We start from the raw sequence: 21,975 nt of genomic DNA on the forward strand, positions 1-21,975 counted from the left end.
AAATTATGTAATTTTGATGTTATTAATAATAGAGTCAATTGACTAAGACTATCCCTCCAAATGTTAATGAAAAAAGTAGAGTCAATCTCAATCCACACCTTGGATAAGTTCCTATGTGCAATACTTTGTAGCGCCTCTCTCATTGCTCTGCAATCAACATTGATTCATACGGCCCGCATCTACAACCTGCAAAGATAGGACTACCAGTAGTCTAAATTTGCCCCCACACAACACCGGTTAATGTTAACCTATCAAGGTGAGAGAAGTTCCCAACGAACAAGAACGATAGTTGGGGTGGGTGGGCTTAATACTTTCGACAAATAACTGAGCTATATAATTGTTTGCTAAAGTAAGACGACTTTGCATCCCTTTGAACCAAGCTCTGTTCAATTTTAGCAATTCGTCTCCCTGGAAAATTCACAAAGAGTGGTGGTGATCACTCTACAATGAAAGAATAAATAGTCAATGGTCTCAAGTATCAACAGAGTAGACGGGACGCCGAGTATTAAGACAAGCCCAAAGGCTGAGAGGTGGGATCTATCTAGTCAGCAAGTGACCCTAGGCTAATTTTCAAAGAAAAGTCTTTATTCTAAAATGGATTTATAACATGTCAAATTAGAATTACTTTAAGAAATTGATAAGCTAGTTTAGAGGAAGCATGTCTAAGAAAGGGTGAAACATCTAGATCTAATATTTGGATGTGAGATGACAGGATGACGACTCTTTGGTATAAACCTCGTATTTGATCTAAATTAGATAGAACTATAGATATAACAAAACAATAAGTTTGAGGGCGCAGAGTCGGCTTACGATTATGTAGTGAGACACTATTTTTTATAAATCTCTAGAAGTTGGGAGATTCAAAATCACCAACCTATGATAGACTAGGAAAGAATTATTTGGAGAGAAATTTCATTCCGACTGGGAGAAATATTTTTTTTTTAAAATTAAATCGTACGGAAGGGTCGGACATGATAGAGATAATATTATTGCTTTGAAATGCAATTAATTTTATTAAGAGAAAATTCAATTGATTTTATTTAAAAAATAAATGCTGGTATTTAGAAAATAATGAATCTTCCGAATCAATTAAAATCGTAATTACCCTGATTTTCCAAAAGAACGAATTTGATGAAATTATAATTCCAAATCCACACATCCTGTGATTCCAAACCGGCCGGAAGAACAGAGCATTTAGCTCACATTATAGAAGTAATTGTTCTCTTTTTACTAGCAGTTTAAAATTTTTGAGTCAGAGATCGTAATACAACATATCAAACCATCCATATGTTTCGCTATCCATTTCCCTAAAAGTATCCCCCCCAAAAAAGAAAGAAAGATTGATGCATAAAAAAGAACCCAACTCCATATGTATAGAAGAGGAAGAGGAAAGCATCAGCATCTATTCTCCAGTTCAACTCTACTCGAGTTCGCCTTCCGGCACTCCTCGGCCAGAGCATCTCGAGCCGACGCCGACGCCGCCACGGCCGCGGCGAACGACCCACTGAACGCCGCGCAATCCGCCCAATCTTTTAACCTGCTCTCCTGCCCCCAGCTCTCTGGTATGCAAACCCTCCCGCCCCCCATCTCAACCCTCAGCCTCTTCAACCTCTCCCGCCGCCCCTCTCCGTTCCCGGCACGCGCCGCCATCGGGCTCGCCTGGGCCGCCGGATCAGGATAACTCTGGGAGAGCATCTCCTTCAACTAGTACTATTATTACTACTAGAGAAGAAGGTAATGGTTCTATATATCGTCTACCTAAGAGAGAGAGAGAGAGAGAGAGAGAGAGAGAGAGAGAGAGAGAGATGAATGGTATGTGGAGAGACACATGCCTCTTTGCAATCTTGTGGTTGGAGAGAGAATCTAATACTGTGTGCGGTTGGGAAAGTTCAGCCAATGGGATGGAAGCTTCCGATCTAGTGGGATGCTTGCGTGGCACAGGATGTAGGGATACTTGGTGACAGTGTGGACACGCATCTAGCAGTCATACCAAGTCTCTCTCTCTCTCTCTCTCTCTATATATATATATATAGGTATATATATTAGAAAGACAGAAAAAGAATTTTTTTTTTCTGTTAATCCTAACAATGGAGGATAGGATTAGTTCTAACTTCTGACATAGATCTTAAGCTACAGAAAGTAAAAGGTAAACTGGAGTTTATAAACACTAATTTCAAATGATTCTTCTTTAAGTGGATGCTTACTTTAAAATGCTGATGTTATTACAACTTTACAAGTTACTATTTACATTGACATTCTCTACCCACAAATAATTTTCTTAAATCTAAAAGGATTCCACAGCATCAATTAATGCTTAACTACAAGGACCTCATAGTCAATTAAGCAGGCTTGATTTAAACAAAAGATAATTATCTCAAACATATCCACTTCAATCTATAAATACATACATGTATATATATATATATATATATATATATTGTCTTTCTGCTTTCATGTATCTGAAAGACTGGAAGAGACCAAGACTGAGCCAATGCAAGAGGCGCAGTTATTGCGAGGATCCCCACCATTATTTGCACCTGCCTATTTGCAAAAAGGAAGGAAAATGAAAAGTAGAACACTGTCTAGCTTGACAAGAGCAGAGAGACCCACAAATATTGCGCAAGCTCATATCCTTTTATCTACTGTATGTATACTTTTTTTATATACTTGGAAGACAGCTCCTACCTTTCTATAAAGCTCATCGCTTTCTCATCGCTTCTTCTTCTTCTTCTTCTACTATAAGGATCGACAGAGCAACGAGAAGAGTTTGCGGCGAAGAAGGCTGAGAGAAGTTCTGAGGAGACAAGGTTAACTGGCTGAAATGTTCACCATGATGCAAGGAGAAGAAGTGGAGTCTTGGATGGCAAACTATAGAGTTGGTGTAACTGGCTTTCCAGATTCTGCGCCTTTGAACCAGCTTCTTGTTTATGGAATCCAGGACTCCAATCCTTTGGCTACCGATATCTTGTACAGTTTCTCGATTTCTTTAGCTTTTATGGAGATTTCACGCCATGCTTACAATTACATATTGCATTATAGATCATTAAATGGCTCTGAGATCGAATGACCATTAGTTAGTGGATTGGAGTTATTAATTTTCAAATCCTTGAGTGGATATATTTCCTTTTCCGCGTATTAGAAGTGCTTCACGCATCACCACTATGTAATCGCCAATCTTTCGTTGGATTACACATCTACACACCAAGTTAATAAAGCTTAATCTGATCCATTCATGGGTGTTATCTTTACTCCTCTCCTTTATTTTATTTACACTAGTAAAGTATTAATCCAACCCACTAATATGGACTTTTGTTTACTTGATTAGTGACCAACAAGAAGTTGCTTGTTTTGATGAGTTGGAAGAGTCTCTCCTGCAGGAAGTTAGTGGCCTAAGGAGTGATGGAGACAGACAGTGTAATCCTTTCTCCTTCTTCCTCTCTTCCACCTTCTATCCAACCTAAATTACCTACCAAAATTTGCTTTATGTCAGCACTACCAAGTATATATATTCACTTCACTGCCTTGCAGAGGAAATTCATACATGCTACCGGTGCTTAAGATTGTTTCTAATCCTCTTCATCTCATATTCTTGCAGCCTTTTTCAGCTCCAAGCCCTCAAGGCTTGATATCCTCCCCTCCCCATGGCCAATGAGATTTGAGAAAATACAAAGAGTATGGTTTTTTAACTTTTGACTTAAAATTTTGAGAGAGAGAGGGAGTAGAGTAGTGTAGGAAAAGGAGGATATGGATGGTTATTGTCCCCACACTGACTTTATAGTGCCTTATTTAATGCCAACAGGGGAATTCACAGTCAGCAGGGAGCACTGATTCATGCTTAGCTAAAACCGTAGGATCCAAGCTGGAGTCAGAGCCTCTAGTGAGCAGATACACCTCCTCGGAACAGTCTACTGACCAACAGCAGCACAAGGTGATGGCAAATAATGCCTCCATGGCAGGAGCAGCTACAAATCATCAACCTAGACACCAGTGTAAGGTACTGATTTATATTTTCTTTCATAGCTAACAATCCAAAATTAGCACAGGCTCACACATAGGGGGGGGAGTCTCGTGCACTGTGTCGACGCATGTCTTTTTTTATATGTACGAAGTACGTGGTAGTAGTACCTAAGTATGCAACTGTGCAAATGATCAGTTCAGTACTAAGCCTCCATGGTGAATCCAAGCTTCATTACATATCTAATTGGATTGTGTTTTTCTCCAAAGCACTCATCTAAATGCATGTACTATTGAATGAGAGATCCCATTCTTTCTGGTTTTCTGGTTTTCTGGTTCATAATAATGTACTCTATTGGCTTATAAAGAAAACTCTCTCAAACTCTTATGTTCTGAGTTCTGGTCTCCATTACGGTCACACACCTTTTGTCCTTTTTCTCCATTCTTTTAGCAGATGCTGTTAGGAAAGGAAGATATATCAATTATTCTCCTTTTAAAATACTAATATACATTTCTTATTTAACAGAGAAGTATTGCTGATTCTGATACAAGGAAAGATGGAAAACTACTAGATGCCAAGGTCTCTCTCTCTCTCTCTCTCTCTCTCTCTCTCATGCCTACATCATTGGAGATGTGTCATACATCCAAAACGCAGTTCTACTATGTCTTAATTATTTAATCAATTGGACTAAATACAGATTTTCTCTTTAAAAAGAGACCTGATCTAACTATTTTAACTGTTTTCAAAGTTGAATCCTTACTTATAACTATTTATAGATTTATCTATGGTCATGAGTAATTGCATCTTGATTTAGATATGTCTAACGTCTACGTATATTTGTTCCTCCATTTGCTTTTTTCTTTTAAAAAAAGAAGAAGAAACTATATGATGCTGTTGTTTGAGCAAAAAATTACAGAAGTTGTCTTTGATTATCAGACCTTTAGACGCTTAGCTCAAAATAGAGAGGCAGCAAAGAAGAGCAGGCTGAGGAAAAAGGTATGCCAGATTTTAATGACCGAGATACTTTCTAATATACAGGATGGCTATGTGAATGTTCCAATCTTTGCAATTAACCTTTCAAATTTGATTCATAGGCTTATGTGCAGCAACTAGAATCAAGTAGAGTAAGGCTTCAACAACTAGAACTAGATCTCCAAAGAGCGCGATCACAGGTTCAAATATGCTAACAGTATATTTCTTCATACATATAGTTACAGATTTTGCAATTTTTATAGTATCAGCATTCAGTCAGATGATTAAGATTTATGGTGTTTAGGGTATATCTCTAGGAGGATGTGATACAGTTAAGGGAATCAGTTCTGGTAAGAAGGAGTCCCTCTACCTTCTCAAACATTATAATTAGGCAAGTTATGAAGTACATTTGCTGATAGGAATGTATTGAAGGTGCATCTACTTTTGACATGGAGCATGCTCGATGGTTGGACGATAACAACAAGCACTTGTCTGATCTCCGAGCGGGATTGCAGGCCCACCTGCTTGAGAGAAATCTTGGTCTAATAGTAGACAGGTGCATCTTGCACTATGACAAGCTGTTCGGACTGAAAGCAGTGGCGGCGAAAGCAGATGTATTCCACCTCTTGACTGGAATGTGGAGTAGTCCAGTCGAACGACGCTTCATGTGGATAGGTGGATTTAGGCCATCTGAGCTTCTTCAGGTCTTAAAACTGAACTCTCCTTTGCACATCTTTTGCTCACATCTTGTGTTACATCAAGAATTCTATCTTGAATGCATGACTAGTGCAATGTGAGTCTGTTCTGGTTACATATAACATGAGGGTCTATGCAATTACTATAGTTGCAGAGCTGTTTCCTCTTTGCTTTCTCGTATATTCGATTTACAGAATTATGCTTAAATACTGCTGATCAAACTCTGCATCCTGCAGCATTAGTACTAGGGATGATAAATATCTCTCTCCTAATGTTTATATGTGGAATAAAAGTCTTTTAGTAGATTGCCTTAACATTTGTGTTATACATATTACATAGTGAAATTTAACCTGTTTCTTGTCAAAAAATTTGGATCAGATAATAATGCCTCATATGGATCCATTGAGGGAGCACCAGCTAATGGCGATCTGCAACCTTCAGCAGTCATCTCAGCAGGCAGAAGAGGCTCTCTCACAAGGCCTAGAACAACTCCACCAATCATTGGCCGAAATGGTTGCAAGTGGATTCATTGGCGAGGGATCTAATGTTGGAAACTACATGGGCAACATGGCAATGGCACTCGACAAGCTTGAAAACATCGAAAGATTCGTCCTACAGGTCATTTTCTTATCCTCTTCTTTAATTCATGATCATAAATACACAATGAGCTATATAAAAACTGGTAAACACAACATCTCAAGATAAATTCAATCATCTGATCCGAAGAGCTTAATGTTATAGATGGTAAGCTCTGCTAAATTTGGAACTTTTCCTTCTCTACTGAAAACAATATCGTCGATAGGAAGATAACAAAAAAGCAAGTTCTTTAGCTTTTTCAGCAAATTGTTGAATTTATGAGCAGCGGTACCACTCCACCATTCTTGAATCTTCTCGAGTCACACCTATGGTATGTGTCTATAGTCAAAAGAAGAAGGTTGAAACTTTCTCTGTAGATAATAATATTTTGATTGCTTTCTTGATACAAAAAACTTGGCCTTCTTTATCATTGCTTTTCTTGTTGGTACTTCAATAGACAAACATCACAGTGCTTAAATCATCGTTAGTGTAATGGTCCATGCCTTCCACAAGTTTGGCCGGTTCAATCCCCAGTAAGATAAAGACAGTCACAGCTACCTAAACTTTCCAGTACTTTCATGGACATGGGCCATAAGTAAAAGCATATACATTAATTGGTAGAGTGCCAAAGCCCAAAGGGTCAATCCTGTTCATAAATAGGTACAATTAGTAAAAGAGCGAAAGGCAAACCTTGTGATCTTTGTAAGAGGACAACAAGTAAAATAGTTGTGGTCAAAGCCTCTGACTTGTGTGATTGTGTAGGCTGACAGAATGAGACAAGAGACATTGCATCAAATGCGCCGGATCTTAACTATTCGACAAGCAGCAAGATTTTTCCTAACGATCGGTGAATACTACAGCCGCCTTCGCGCTCTCAGTTCTCTCTGGGCTTCTCGGCCACAAGAGTAAAATTTCTACATTGATGTCTAAACTTTTCTGAGACAAAATTATCATGCATGAGTAATCCACTTCATCATGCGAAGTGGAGGATAATTTATTCTCAGACACTGATAGATTACCAGTTAATGCCGGTATTCGTCCTTGTGTCAGATAATGACTATTTTGCTTGTCTCTTGTTGCAGGAGCTTGATCGGTAACACAGTCTCAGAACTACAAGACATTCATCAACTTCAGCAGCACCAGCTTTCAAGCTTTTAATTGGCTACGCCAGTGAGACTTTTTAAACGTCCTACTGTGAGAGAGAGAGAGAGAGAGAGAGAGAGAGAGAGAGTTGTATTATTCTATAAACTGATCATGTAGAGAGGTTTTAGTGAGCAAAAGAAGAAAACAGGAGGCGAATAGTGGCCAGTAGTTTATGCATCTGGATCGACTCGTTCTCGTAATTGCTCTTCCATAAGATAAAAGGTTTTGTGAATAAGTAATAGCCCATAGAAGCAAAAGCAGGAGAAGTAAAATAGGAAGAGGACCAATCCCAAGTTATTGCATTTGGAACGAGCATTTCTCTTAGAACAAGATGAAGACAGGGGTTCATAAAAACAAACGCAGGGAGACTATCTTCTACTGCCAAGGATTGACTACAGATCGAATATTTTCTGGCACAAAAACTAGTACACAAGGAGGAGTTTTTGACCATAATAGGCTCGGTCTGCACACTAATTATTATACTTAAATAGTTGAATTATAAATTTATTTATGCTAGTGGGTGACTTTTATTCCCGGTGGATGCTAAAAACTACATACGAGCAACGGAAAATTGCTCACAGAAAAATCTGTTTATTATTTAATGCTAACTCAGATAGTAATTTTTAGAAATCCATACATATTATGTTATGTGGTCTTTCCATGACCAAAAACGTGTGATAAAGAAGTTTATAACACATCTATCATGTATATAATTTGGTGTGTGCAATAAATACGTTTTATAACTAGCTGACTCAGGTATATTATTTGGTGTGCACCGTGAACTTAATCTTAGAAGTTTCGACGATTATTTGTTAAGTGGAGTGTTCCATTACTAGAAATTGAAATAAGAAAATACTCGCTTTCCAAAAAAATTATATATATTATAATTAATTACAAAAATAAATAACTTCTTTGCTTACTAAATATAAATTTCACTCTTTTAACTTTCTTTTTAGGAAAATTAGCAAATGAGTAGAAAACGAATTAAGTCAACTATACTGAAAAAAATTTATAAAAATACTCTCAACCAAATCATACACTAAGAGTATTTTAGTCATTTTAAAAATAAAAATATTTTAATTAATTAAAAATAAAACATCTCTACTTAACAGAATATTCTTACCGTATTAATTTAAATCTAACCCAGAGTATTTACTTAAATATATTCACTAGATCATATAGCTCAATTTATAAGTAACAAAAATATAAAAGGTATATTTGTAATTTTGTAAATAAAAAAAAAAACAGGTGTCATGTAAATTTCACTTCTATTTTTAAAAGAAAAGTCACTTAGTTTACTGTAGAAGTGTAAAAGAACCCGAGAAACAAAACTATTCAAAATGACTTGTTTCCAGTTCCAACCATGGAAAACGATTACAGCCAGCCACCGTAAGATTGAATTTTGTCGTCGAGTTTGTAGAGAGATCTGACAAATTAGTCCAGCACCAATAGTTTCACGACACCAAGGTGTGAGCTCCCCATGCAGTCTTAACATAGGGGGCACGACAATACAACCCCAACTACAATTTTTGATCTCTTTTATAAAAAAAAATAAAAAATTAGAACACACCGAGACAAGATCACTAAAAGATCCAGAAAAAAAGACAAAACATATACACGTAACACGTCACAGGAGTACTACGAAAACATTTGTGATATTACATGAAGCAATTTAACATGTATAACAAAAACTACAACGGCAAATACTAAAGAGAAGACATACCCGACCGTACGATTAGAAATATCAGTATCATGTCCGTTCTAACCATGTCAATGTGATGTATAATGTCACATATGATGATTACAGTAATTAACACATGAGATAAATTTTGTTCTCTGGGCATCTTAAACTACGAAGTTTCGACGAAAGTCCTATCTGTCGAGCACCATAATTTGCAAAGCAGCATAACATATTATCTTCAGTTTGCAGGTTTCAGTTCATTTCAAGCCCTCTTGGCACAAGACTTCAGTAGTACGCCATAACAAGAGGCAGAGGCCTGTGCTGCTTCTGTAGGAGTTAATATATGTAAGTCAGAGGTGTATCAAGCATTTAAAAGAAAGCAGCAACGCTAATAGAGTTTTTTCATATCAAACCTCCATTTTGATAAGCTATTTACATCCGAGCTGTACGCGTTCCTTCTCCGTTTACATCCGAGCTGTACGCATTCCTTCTCCGTTTCCATCCGGGCTGTACACACTCCTTCTCCATCTTCTGCATCCTTGAAACACTTATAGAGTCTGTCAACAATCGATTGGTCACTCCATAGGCTAAGATGCCACTCCTGCTTATCATGGTGCAGGAAACAACTCCGAGAAAGCTGATGTTGGACAATTTTTAGCAACAGACAAAGCTCAAGCAATCTCGGTTCTTTAATGCCTGCAATCGCCCTGCCAGCAGATAACAAATATTGCATCTGTGATTGTCTATATCTCCAGGATTTAGAGTACATGCTGGCACGTGCAGGCATGCCCAGGCCCCTTAGCGGGGCCGGGCTAATCCAAAACTCGCTTCAGGTTGTTGTTGATGAGTCTACAAGAAATCCATACTCAGTAAAGAAGACAGAAGAACAATATTCAAATATTACAACAAAATCTCACAGGGCTATACTGAACATGAATCCAAAGGAAGATAGAAGAACAATATTCAAATATTCAAATATTACAACAATATTGCAAGAAATCCATACTTCAGTCATTTTGATGTCTCAAGGCAGAGCATGATAAGTTAGTTTTACATCAGCAACATTTAGAAACATTTTGATATGAAAATTCTCAAGATTTAGATTGTCTGCTTTTCCTGAAATCAACTTTCCAACAGTAAAAAGTAACAGAATCCAGAGAGCTAGACAAATAGATAGTATAAAGAAACATTAAACCTTGAAATTGAATCTTCCAAACTGAATTGGCATCACAAGTTAAAAATTTCACCATCTTGCTACTAAGAAAGAAAACAAAGTATTCTTGAAATTAAATCATTCTTAACTCAATTCACCCAGATCATTACTAGGAGATCTGAGATTCCCCTTTTAGAATAAAGTGAAGTATATCTGTACGAGAACTTGGTTCTGGCAATGAAAAACAAGACACTAATCATGTACATTCTATGCTTGTATGCCTTGTCCTAGGAGCACCACATTATAGCAAGCAAAAAGTTAGGACATTATAATAATATAGCTCCAATATGTACACATTCTCTATATCTTATCATGGAATAGTAATATGGTTATGCCATGCATTAACCCTATAACTGAACATGAATCCACAAAGAAACAAATACACAGCATAAACAAATTTATAACATATAAAGCTAATGGTAAGAGAAAAATGTACTGAAAGATATATCCACCTGAACAAAGGGTTGCATGCGATCATGTGGACGAACAAATGACATTCCATGGTGTGGAGCGACAGAATATTGAGAAGATGGCATGTAAATAGATGATGTGGAAGAAGCAGCAATAGGACTACGATTATATGGTGAAACCATGCCTTCTGGAGGTCCATAACCCATTGCAGTAGGTGCTTGGGCTGCTGGCCAATGTCCATGCAGGTGCTGAGGAATGGACCGAGGCTGCTGCTCAATAGTGATTTGAGGCCTCTGCCCTGATCCAAGCTGAGGAAATTCTGTATTGTAATTAACAGCAGGAGAATATAGCGGCTGCATGGTGTAAGGCCCTCCACTGAATCCAAACCCAGGATCAAATCTTTGTGCGTACCTGAAGATATATGCACATTTTATGATGACTGAATACAAATTCATGCTTTCATCCCAAAGAAGAGAAAAGGAAGGTACAAATTCATGATTTCGTGCAAGTTAATGTTCAACGGACGACTCTGTAGGATTACACTGGAGCTGATATGACCATGAATCTGATGTAAACAGATGCAACTTGATGTATGCAAAATAGAATTTCACTTCAGAAGTTTATGGAGAAATTCTCTTTGATGAATAAAGATTAAATGTATATGACTGAACTCATCAAACATGCTTATTTCTGGTTATGTTTCCCCTTTGCGAAAATGATTCAAACATGCATTTGATAAATGTGACAATGAAGCTGTGACGGGATGCTTGACTAATGACCTGTCATCTAATAGATACATATAAGTTGTTAAATGTCACCAATCTGTAGTGCTTCAAGGAAATAAATTAGAAAAACTCAACCTTACCAAGAAAGCTAGAAAAATGATGAAAGAAAATTGCAGTATCAGGACATAGATATCAATCTTTTCATATTTTTTCCAGGAATAAATAAATTGTTCCAGAAATATGTCAAGCAAAAAGTTTAGATTGCCAACATAATAATAGCACGAAAGTGGAGTCTTAAAAGCAAACCTGTCATAACTCCTGTCATAGTCAGGATCCTTACGATCCACCTCACGGTCCCGGAATATAGCTACTCTGCTGCTGGCTCTGTGTCTACTAACTTGCGGCTCTGGGTCACTCTTGTTCCTATTCGATAAGTTGCCACCCGAAGAAGAGTGACTCAAAACCCTCCCATGAGTAATTTCAGGTCCTTCTAAAGATGAGCTCTCAATTGAACTCGAATCTAAGGAAAAGCAACGGATACTATGAGGAAACTTTGGCTCATCATCTGCTTTCGAGATTGTGCTACTGCTGCTACTGTTATTACTGCTAAATATCCGTGCACGTGCCTTGTTATACTCTTCTTTTCTTTCTTCAACACTTTTCTGATGATTTGCCTTAGAAGAATGGGCATTTGCTTTAGAATTATTATGTAAGTGCTTTTCTGGTCTTTGCTTAATTGCGACTTTCACGACATTGTTGGTATCTTCTTGTGGCAGGTTGACAGGAATATCAGCAAGACGAACTGGAGGAAACCGACACTCATAGGAAGTTTTTCGAAGCACTATACGTGAACCAGATCCATCAGGCAAACTATTGTCCGGCAATGCAAGTGACTGGAGATAATAATGCTGTGCCACACGGTGTGCAGCCAACCGTAAATAGGAAGTTGGAAGAGCCTCAAATTCTAACTGTTGTTGAGCAGGATCTCTAATAAACTTTTCGATGTCTTGCTCCATCCTTAAAACTGAACAGAGACATATCATAGTTAGCATGGCAACAGAAGAATAAATGCATTGATGGCTCAAGATCGTTTTATCAGATTTGTTAATATAATTTCCCTTGTCACAGTCATAGCACCACCCAAAGTGCATCTCCTTAATTGCTAAGCAGTAATCAAAGGAAAATATGCATGGTAAAAGCTCATAGGTGTTTGTTGGTAGACTACATTAGCATGCAATACAGACATTCAAAAAAAGGAAGAAAATAAAATTAAATTGCATAAATTTTTTTTTAAAAGAATTAGAAATTGATGTACTATCTACTCATTGCAAATAATCATAGTAAAAATGGAAGAAATAAATCAAGAAGGTTTGAGTTTTCAAAATAGAATCCAAATGGTTCACACTGAAAAGAATGACTACGTCAATTGGTTGAATACTTGAATATCACTGCAAGAGAATAGATTCCAATAAAAAGATATCAAGTATTATACACACTTCAAATGCCAATTATTTCTTCTCATAAGGATCTCTAACAGCTTCATCTCAATTTAGCTACATTGATCTAACTAGTAATATTTCCAATGTTGCGCACATACATATGCAAATGGACATATAGGAGATCAAGTAGTCATCAAACTTTATCCATGTCCACCGCCTATATTATTTCCTTCAGATATGATTGTAAAGACAGTCTTCTTAAATCTATTTGATGCTCCTCAGGTGGGAATTTTTTCTGATTATTCACAACCACATGTAAGTCCTCAAGGTTACAAGTGTTATATACTATTATTAGTGTTCATTATTTACATCCTACATAAGAACTGTCCAAATTAAAAATATAGAACCACTTTGTAACTGATATTATCCCCAACAGGAACATATCTGAAATTCAGAGCCATGTATCATTTGTAGAAATACTTATCTGCTACCCTCCAATCTACAGGTCTAAACACAATCATGTCAGTCATTATATCTGCAAGAATGAACTAAAACTCACACGTTGTTCTTCAAAATGTTGTTTTTCATGCAAATAGATAATCCTTTAACCAATCAAATCCTTCTATAATCTGTGTCATCTAAAAATTCCATTGTCTGAACCTCAATTCTCTACTCACACAACACTAACCTTACTCCAACAACGGGTCTAGCCTATCTGTCCTCTGCAAAACAAAGTAGTCAAAGTAGCAAAAGTCATATTTTCTCCTTTTCTCACAAAAGTTTAAACTTTGGTATGATAGTACTAGCAGAATCAATATCCTAGCCTTGCTCCATCAGCATGCGAAATTTCAACCCGAGTTGAAAAAAAAATTAGGAAAGCGATTTGAAGATCAAGACAAAGAGGCAGGCTTCTGATTCACCCTTAGCAACATAAATGAGATTCATTTTCCAAGAGCTTAAATCCACTATAATTAACCCCTATTAGAAGTATTACAATCACGTACATGTTGCAAATCCAGCTTAACAAAAAAAAAAAAAGCAAGAGCTCAATCAAGGCACTTACTCGATAGACGTTCCCGGGGCTTCTCCAACGCCTCCCTGAGGAATTGGTCCACCTCTCTAATGGCTTCTTCCGAGACCTCTCGGCCGCGCTCCCGCGAAGAAGAAGAAGACGACGACGATGGAGCCGGCGACACTTGCGGCGCCGCCTCATTTGACAAATCCGGCAACGATGACACGGCGACCGGAGTGTTCCGAGACGAGAGGAGCAATCGGCTCATGGTCTCGTCCAAATCCGCCATTTCCCAGGAGTCGGGGGCGGCCAAATCCTCCGCGGAGCCCTCCATGGCGAGAAGAAGCACACCGCGCTAGGGTTTGGGGACGGGAAGAGAAGCCCTAAGCTTAATCGCTGCGAGATCCATCGAGGAGCCGGAGGAAGAGATGGAGGGGATCTAGCTCTAGGGTTTGTGGGGGGGAGGAGAGGAGAGAGATCAGGGAACGAATCTAAGGCCCAAGGGCAGTGGAAGGGAGAGAGAGAGAAAGGTATGGGCGACGCGCCGTGGCCTTTCGGTTCTCCTTTCGTAAAATCCCGAGAAACCCCGCCTTTATCCGAGACGGACTCGGATATCTTTAGGGGCGTTTCGGGAAGAGCGAATAATACTAGCAGTAACGGATTCGGATCCTCTTATTCCTATCTTGGGTAGAAGATGATCCAAATTATTCTTGCCGTACGTAAGTTGTATACGAATCTAGTTGGGTTTTAGTTGCATTTGCAAGTTGCAACCTCAATCTAGCTGTGATCACTTTGTGTGTTAGCTTGAGTTTGCTCATATTCCCCTTTAATTCTACTTATTCTCTAATTTGATTTTTGCGCAATAGATTAGCAAGCTTACAGCAAAATAATCTCCACTCATAGTTAATAATTTTTACTCAGTTACCAGCTAGGAGAACTGTGAAACTTCTAATTGGATAAAAGAATCATGAAAATTTTGTTTAGTTTGAGACTAAGTCCCAAACTTAATTAGTTAGTCTTAAATTTTTTTTTAAATAAAATTAATTAGATATAAAAAATTAAAAATAAAATTGATTACTGAATCAGTTTAAAAGTCACCGAAGTTTCTAAACTCAAACCAAATAAGTCTGTAAGGTTTCTTTACGTTGCCGTGGGCTTCCTTCTTCTAACTATCTACTCTCTCCTTTCTCCCTTGTTTCTCCTTTGTTTTTTCCTCCCCATCTCGTTTGTTGACGCCGCCAAATTGCCCTTCTTCTTATCCGATCTTGCACCCTCGCCATCATTCTAAGTTCTAACCATCTCCTTTTTTTTTTTTTCTCCTCCTTCGTCTTGGATTGGTAGTGGTCGTCGACCCACAGACTGGTAGCTTTCAGGGTGGAGTCTTTGGCTATGCCACCCATAGGCCTGCAGCGGCATTAGTTGAGCTACTTCTGGTGGCTTCGGGTGTGGTGGATTAAGCCTGGTCCGGCCTTTTGTCGGTTGTCTCTTCCTCTATCATCCACTCTATCATCATCGCCACGTCGTCCTCATCGCACCTGCCACGCAACCCTCACCACTCCTCCTTTGCTGCATCAATGTCATTAATTGCTATCTTTACCCTTGTCGCATCAACTTCCGTCCGCTTCAGCTAGGATTGACATTGAAGGTGTCTTTTTGGTGGTCGTCTTGAGTCACTTTGCTTCCTTGGTTTGCTTTCTTTCTAGTTTCTACAAGGTCATAATAGCTGCACTATTTTAAGATTCATAACGACCACGACGAAGCCACAGTTAGCTGATCAGTGACTATTTTAAGATTCTTCGTGTTGTGCGGTAACGAGGTATTTCAAAATATCCCTCTAATTAATTTGAGTGTATCAAGCTTGTAAATTTTAATTAAAATTAATGAAATTATTAGCCCTACAGGCTTGTCATCTTAAAAGAAGTTGACAGTCCAGGAAAGTTCAAATTTACGTTGCCGGTACTTATGATCTCCCTCCTCCCTCCTCCCTCCTCCCTCCTATCTCAATGGTAGAACACGACAGGGGGAACCTTGAATCAGGAATCCTTAGGGAACGGTAAGACCTCCGGCCTCTTGGCGAGATCGCGGTAGAACGCGTACTCTGCCTCGTAGTCATGCAGGTCCACCTCCACCTTCTGGTTCGTATGGTAATTGTGCTTCGCCTCCGCCGACTTCCCGAACCCAAAGACGCAAACTTTCTCGCAGGTCCCCACAGCCAGCATCGCCGCCTGTAGCCCCGACGAGTAGTGGAACATCATCGCGTCGTGCGCCGCCCCGCCACTCCTCTGGCGGCCTCCCCGTCTCCTCCACGAACAGCTTTAAGGAGTAGAGATTTACGATTCGGGAGCATAAGACGTCGAAGCGAGGGTCGGTGACGAGAAGCGGGGCGGCAGGGCAGATATAGAGGACGATGGGGACGGCGGGCCCGTAAGGGTGGCAGAGGCAGCCGCCGCGGAAGGAGCATAGGTGGAGCATGTTGTTGTTGACGAAGGAGAGGTGGGTCTTTGAGCCCACGTGGCAGCGGAACCCAGCGACGCGGGCGTTGTTGAGGCGGACGACTAGGCAACAACATGTGCTAATATTAGTTGGCAATTAATTTAATAAGCAACCTCTCTGATGAGCTGGTATATCGAACCGAGACCGCTAGACTTACAGAAATGGCCTAAGCCGTGGTGCCCACCAATAGTCAAATATACTCTAATAAACTATACTTGATTGGTCGGTGTAATCAAACGTGACTGGCCTTCTTGCAATAAAGAAAGCAGCTCATAGATGGCTTTCTTTATAAATAAATGGCAAATGGCAAGTTTAATTTATTATATTCACAAGTAAAATGCCAATAAAATCAACATTTTTTAAAATAAAATATTAATTTTATCAGTATTTTTATTGAAACGTTTTAGATATTAGTTCATATCCCTTGGCCTAGGAGTTCTTAACAATTAATTATTTTAGCTAGAGCTACAGTAAAATAGACTATTTCTTATATTTAAGTTTTGGTGTTGCCTACTTTAGTAAAATAAAGTTAGTTTGGTTACAAGCTATGCAAAAGTGGGCAAAAAATAAGAAGAATTAGCCTTGAAATGTAGGTACAAAACTTACATAAACTTACATTTTAACACCCTGGGCTTTCTGTTACCAGTCTATTTCACTCTCACTCTCACATGTTGGGTAGTTGGGACCTCGTGCCTAGTATATTGCACACCAAGCATTCCAGAGAGAATAAAATATAGAGTGAGATCCTGTTCAAACCCAAGTGGTATGCATCTCTTTTCCCAGTTCAGTTTTCTTGCATCTTTCTTTTGCAGCAACTTTTGGTTTTCTCTCAACGCTTCAGCTTCTCCTCCATCGCCATGAGCAGGGAGGAGATACGGAGGTTGGTGTTCTTGTTGTTCCTGGGGCAGCTCGTATCTTTATGCCTTGCAGTTGCCAGCTTCACTTCCTCTTTGATAGCAGATCTTGGTAAGCATTCAGAGCAACCTTTCTAATTCCTTGAAGTGTGCTGTTAACTTGTTGTGTATTTGCCCATTGGAAGGTACTGATACACCTCTCACCCAGTCTTTCTTCACATACCTCTTTCTTGCTCTTGTCTATGGTGCAATCTTCCTCCATCGACGTCGAAAACTACTAGTACGCAGATCATTGCTTCGCTAATTATTTGAATGCTTTGGCATTGCTACCACGTAATAAGCGAAAGTTAAAATCGAGCATTTTGGTGTGCTAAAGGTTGATAACTACTGGGCTTTTGCAGGTTCCTTGGTATTGGTACATTGCTTTGGCCATTGTTGATGTGCAGGGAAATTTTCTTGGTAAGTCCTCATCCAGCCACCTGCAACAGAATTTCCCAATCTTCAATATTTTGTGTGCAGTAGTAACCAAAAGTTTAAAAAATTTGCATTACCAGACATTGTTTCGTTGGAATGACCGCAAAGTAAATCCAAAGACTGCAAAAAGTGATATCAGCATTGCTTGCTGATGTATTACATGCTTCCTTTCTTCTTCCCATCTGGAAAAGATAATATAGGAACCAATTATTATCATTATTTAATACCATATGAAGCATAATCCTATATCATTTTTAGCACATAATGTAGTGCCTAATGTTCCGATTCTCAATCAAAGGAAAGCCCTCATAGGCTTCTGATAAATTGCATTATTCTCCTAGAGATGTATCATAGTGAACTTGAGAAGTATTCCTAAAGAATCTGGAAAGCTTCTCAAAGCAATTTATTTAGTTTGTCATACAACATCCATGGCTTAATGCTAGTTGGAAATTTTATATGAAATAATTCAATGGCATTAGGCCTCTGCTGATATATTCTGTAATTCACTCTTTGTTGTTTCTGCTGAATGCTGATTAAGACTAGAATCTGCAGAATAGCTACCAAATGCTTCTAATTTTCTTTCATTTCCAAGCATTGGATATAAAGACTCATGAACATCACTGTTCTGATGCAGTTGTTAAGGCGTACCAGTACTCTTCAATTACAAGTGTGACCTTGCTGGATTGTTGGACTATCCCATGGGTCATAATCCTAACCTGGTTAGCATTAGGAACAAAGTACTCCCCATGGCAGTTCTTGGGCGCAGGCATCTGTGTTGTGGGGCTAGGTTTAGTTCTTCTTTCAGATGCTGGAGTTTCTGGAGGAGGTAGCCTTTTGCTTTCACTACAAATTTGTTCCTGATTTCCCTTAACAATGAGGCAGTATCATGTAATGTAACACTCAAAGGTTAGAAACTAGCCTCAGGATATAAATGCTATGCTCTTGAACTTTACCCTCTTGCTCTAAACAAATTAAATGGAGAATCATGATTCTCTTTAACAGACTTTCCCTGGAATTCTCTATTTCTGTGATAAAGCTGATGAAGTAATAAGCCTCATAATGTTCAGAAGGACTAACGACAAGGGTTGTCGTATAGGTGGGAGGAAACCTATTCTAGGTGATGCACTTGTTATTGCAGGGACATTTTGCTATGCATTCAGTAATGTTGGAGAGGTTAGTACTATCCTATAATACTTGCGCATTCTTACTTTTGGCAATTGCCAATAGAGATTTATATAATCCCCATGATCATAAGAGTTTCTCCTGCTGACTTTGCAGGAATTTTTCGTTAAGAAGAAGGACCGAGTTGAAGTTGTTGCAATGCTTGGAGTTTTTGGTGTGCTGGTCAGTGCAGTTGAGATGTATCCTTTGGGCAACATTGAAGTGGATGTATATAGTAGATGCTTACAAGTAGTTGTTCTCTTTTTAGCACCAACTACTTGAAGATTTTCAATGCAGTAGTTTATTTTTTAATAGGTATCTTGACAGATACATTCTCTCAATCAATGTGTAGTTTCATAACATTCACAGATGTGTTTTTGAAAGGAAGGATCTTCAAGAGGTGAAGTGGTCTCCAACAATGGTCAGTTTTCTTCAGAGATTTTTTTTTCTGTTCAAGTCTCTGAACAACCTCCTCTACTTTCCTAGTCTCAAAATATGGTTTCTATGATTACCTCAGTTATCTGACAAGACCTATGTAGAATTTAGAAGTCCTAAAATGACTGTATTGTTGATTGAAGAGGAGCAAGGTTGCCAAAAATGCAGCCTAGAAAAAATGGAAGAGTTGTTGAATCCTATTTCAGGATTGGTTCGTAAAATCTTGTTTCGTGAATTCTTCATGATCTAGCTTCAGCAATCACAATTTTGGTGATCTAAACATATCAACATATTCCTAACCAGGAAATATATATAATTAGGATAGTAGTAAACATTCCTCTGTACCACATCTAGAAAATGACATGCCTCGGCCATCAGTGATTGAATATAAGATCAATTAATTGATTATTTACACTATGAACTCGATCATTGATTGAACTTAATCAATCAATTAAAGCCGGCATTAAATATATACGGACTGCTCACTGTTGCAGACTAGATTTTGGGATTTGACAAAATTTTGCAGTAGCCATGTCGGAAGCTAGGATAAGAGCTTGAACTAATGAATAATTTAGTAGAAAAAAGAGAGGAGAAAACTCATACTAAGGTCCTTTGCTTATATTATGATTATGACTATACTTCATGTTTATAGGATTACTGGAAATACATGGTGCTAAAAATCACAAAGAAATATGTCAAAAGAATAATCCAAACATGATAATGAAAGGTTTAAATGAAGACATGATAAATTAGCCTGTCTTATGTAACATAGCATTGAGTATTTAGTGCGAACCCAAAACCATAAACAGAAAATTGTTGAAAATTATAGCTGCTATGCTACCAATCCTAAGCTGCAGTTTGTATCCTTACACATTCATAATTTTTCTGACTAGTTTGTAATAGAGACACAAAACAACAGCATGCACATCCTGGTTATTATCATGCCAAAGTTTAAAAAGGCTGCAAGAAACTTTAACCTTACCATTCTGTTTCTTTTAAGGCCAATATTTGAAATACATTCACAGAATGGAATATCAATCATTAAAGTTGAAAATTAGAGTTTCATTTGCAAATCAGGAATGTATTATGATATGTTATCCTTTAATCTTGTAAATCTATTTACCAAATTTTTTGTTGTCTGGCAAGCAGAATGGAGACACCAAATTGTTATCAAGTTTATTTCTTTTCTCTCTGTCATTCCATTTCTTTATTCTTTCTCATGTGCTAATTACCATATGATCTGGCAGAATTGATGAGAACTGCTCTTGTTTTTATTTTCTTTTCAGATATCTCTGTTTGTGGGTTTTGCAGCAGCAACTTTTCTGTTCTATACTATTGTTCCTTTTGTCCTGAAGGTTTGCTTCCTAGCACACAATTTCCATTTATAATAGGTTCTAAGAGATTATAACCATATGCAATCATTTAATAGAAGCAAAAAACTGTACAGATATGTAACCATTTTAATTAGATTGTGTCTTACAATCAGTAGGATAATCCATTCCTATTAAAAATGATAAAATTGCATCTTGCATGTACTTATTGGAATTGAATGAGAATAATAATTAGGTGGCCGTATAACTCACCAGAGACAAAATTTTGAGGATAAAATTTTCTGCTCTGAGAATTTATGAGAATATCTCATACAGATGAGTGGAGCAACTCTGTTCAATCTTTCTCTTCTGACGTCTGACATGTGGGCAGTTCTCATTCGCATATTCTTTTACCATCAACAGGTGAAATAAACTGACTTGGACCTTCAGATTAGTAATACCATCAGTTCTGTTATTATTGTGCTCACAGTTAATTAAACTCCACCACAGGTAGATTGGTTATACTATCTCGCATTTGGGGTTGTGGCTATTGGGCTGATCATCTACTCACTGAAGTAAGCTCCACCAAGACATCTTCACACTTAATTGTCAACATCCTTCTGAATTCATACATGAACATGAATAGGAGATTCCTTGCAGCCGGCGAAAATCCAAATGCAATTATTTTGACAAAATTAATATGATTTTCAAATGTATTTGAATCTGATGGTTGTATGATGTTTCTTATTTTCATAGTGAGAATGGTTCCAAAACTGAGGCAGCCACTAATGGCGAGGAAGTGACCATCCAATATGAACAGCTCACAGAAGAAAATTCACCGCAGGAGCTGTTTTAAAAGACCCAAGAGGATGCAGAAAGCAAGCAAAGCTCAAAAGAAGCCCTACAAGACTATTAGACTCTGAGACTGCAGTATGTTTAATCCTACATTTGGTTCTTAGTCCCAGCCATATTCCATGTACAAGTCCAGTCAACAAGCTCAAGAAGATATAGAAGCCAGAGCAGCTCATCCTTTTACATTAGTTATCGATAAGAAATCACTGATACTTGACCCAAAAACCTATCCAGCAGTAATTGTTATCTGGATAGTTGCTTGTTATATCAAAGATTTATTAACAAATACAAGAGTTATTCTACCATATTGTCCATTATGCAGAAGCTCAGTCTGAATTGAGGATTTGAGAAGAAAGGATCTTTCTCACATCGTTGTTCCTTTTGCTTGATTAGTTTCTTCTTCCCTCATAATTGAACTTAGTCTAGTGGTTTGCTTTCAGTGGATTCCGAGAGATGGTTTGCAGCACACAGATGACACGTGAGGAAATATTCAGTGAATTGCTAAAGATAACATCAACCAAGACACCAGTAACAACAATACTGAGGCTTTGTTCATCCCCACAGTGTAAGGAC

At 38.2% G+C, this 21,975-nt stretch overlaps 3 protein-coding genes across 4 annotated transcripts; 2 read left to right on the forward strand and 1 right to left on the reverse strand.

The window, feature by feature from the left end:
- Positions 1-2,481: 2,481 nt before the first annotated feature.
- LOC140789903 (transcription factor TGA2.1-like) lies at positions 2,482-7,577 on the forward strand. 2 transcript variants are annotated; one of them, XM_073139812.1, is made up of 13 exons: positions 2,482-2,644; positions 2,744-2,967; positions 3,326-3,414; positions 3,596-3,672; positions 3,800-3,994; positions 4,481-4,534; positions 4,892-4,951; positions 5,050-5,127; positions 5,232-5,277; positions 5,360-5,631; positions 6,002-6,241; positions 6,962-7,104; positions 7,282-7,577. In XM_073139812.1, exons 2-13 carry the CDS (start codon positions 2,822-2,824, stop codon positions 7,355-7,357), a joined length of 1,476 nt encoding a protein of 491 aa, XP_072995913.1. In that variant the 5' UTR covers positions 2,482-2,644; positions 2,744-2,821; the 3' UTR covers positions 7,358-7,577. The 2 variants fall into 2 exon arrangements, with proteins under 2 accessions (XP_072995913.1, XP_072995921.1); XM_073139820.1 differs by having other exon boundaries at positions 2,753-2,967.
- Positions 7,578-8,978: 1,401 nt separating this feature from the next.
- LOC140789919 (uncharacterized) lies at positions 8,979-14,391 on the reverse strand. Its single transcript, XM_073139830.1, has 5 exons — positions 13,875-14,391; positions 11,679-12,396; positions 10,689-11,058; positions 9,437-9,872; positions 8,979-9,350 (listed from the first exon to the last, which is right to left on the reverse strand). Exons 1-4 carry the CDS (start codon positions 14,155-14,157, stop codon positions 9,822-9,824), a joined length of 1,422 nt encoding a protein of 473 aa, XP_072995931.1. The 5' UTR covers positions 14,158-14,391; the 3' UTR covers positions 8,979-9,350; positions 9,437-9,821.
- A 2,697-nt stretch (positions 14,392-17,088) lies between these two features.
- Positions 17,089-21,707, forward strand: LOC140780504 (uncharacterized). The gene is made up of 11 exons (XM_073126115.1): positions 17,089-17,282; positions 17,356-17,450; positions 17,572-17,629; positions 18,279-18,470; positions 18,741-18,817; positions 18,923-19,005; positions 19,175-19,226; positions 20,527-20,595; positions 20,887-20,973; positions 21,061-21,125; positions 21,307-21,707. The coding sequence occupies exons 1-11, from the start codon at positions 17,174-17,176 to the stop codon at positions 21,404-21,406; spliced, it is 987 nt and encodes a 328-aa protein (XP_072982216.1). The 5' UTR covers positions 17,089-17,173; the 3' UTR covers positions 21,407-21,707.
- Positions 21,708-21,975: the final 268 nt, after the last annotated feature.

The sequence above is a fragment of the Typha latifolia genome, chromosome 1, assembly GCF_019914945.1.
Source record: "Typha latifolia isolate L0001 chromosome 1, TyphaL0001v2, whole genome shotgun sequence".
Taxonomy (NCBI): domain Eukaryota; kingdom Viridiplantae; phylum Streptophyta; class Magnoliopsida; order Poales; family Typhaceae; genus Typha; species Typha latifolia.

Bases quoted from the DNA above. Each gene is read 5' to 3' on its own strand.
- LOC140789903 (XM_073139812.1), top strand. From the start codon at position 2,822: ATGTTCACCATGATGCAAGGAGAAGAAGTGGAGTCTTGGATGGCAAAC. The intron at 3,995-4,480 runs GTACTGATTTAT...CTTATTTAACAG, and splicing joins AACCTAGACACCAGTGTAAG to AGAAGTATTGCTGATTCTGA. The intron at 5,632-6,001 runs GTCTTAAAACTG...AATTTGGATCAG, and splicing joins GGCCATCTGAGCTTCTTCAG to ATAATAATGCCTCATATGGA.
- LOC140789919 (XM_073139830.1), bottom strand. From the start codon at position 14,157: ATGGAGGGCTCCGCGGAGGATTTGGCCGCCCCCGACTCCTGGGAAATG. The intron at 12,397-13,874 runs GTAAGTGCCTTG...GTCTCTGTTCAG, and splicing joins GCCCCGGGAACGTCTATCGA to TTTTAAGGATGGAGCAAGAC. The intron at 11,059-11,678 runs GTTTGCTTTTAA...ATATATCTTCAG, and splicing joins TATGACAGGAGTTATGACAG to GTACGCACAAAGATTTGATC.
- LOC140780504 (XM_073126115.1), top strand. From the start codon at position 17,174: ATGAGCAGGGAGGAGATACGGAGGTTGGTGTTCTTGTTGTTCCTGGGG. The intron at 18,818-18,922 runs GTTAGTACTATC...CTGACTTTGCAG, and splicing joins CATTCAGTAATGTTGGAGAG to GAATTTTTCGTTAAGAAGAA. The intron at 19,227-20,526 runs GTCAGTTTTCTT...TTTTCTTTTCAG, and splicing joins TGAAGTGGTCTCCAACAATG to ATATCTCTGTTTGTGGGTTT.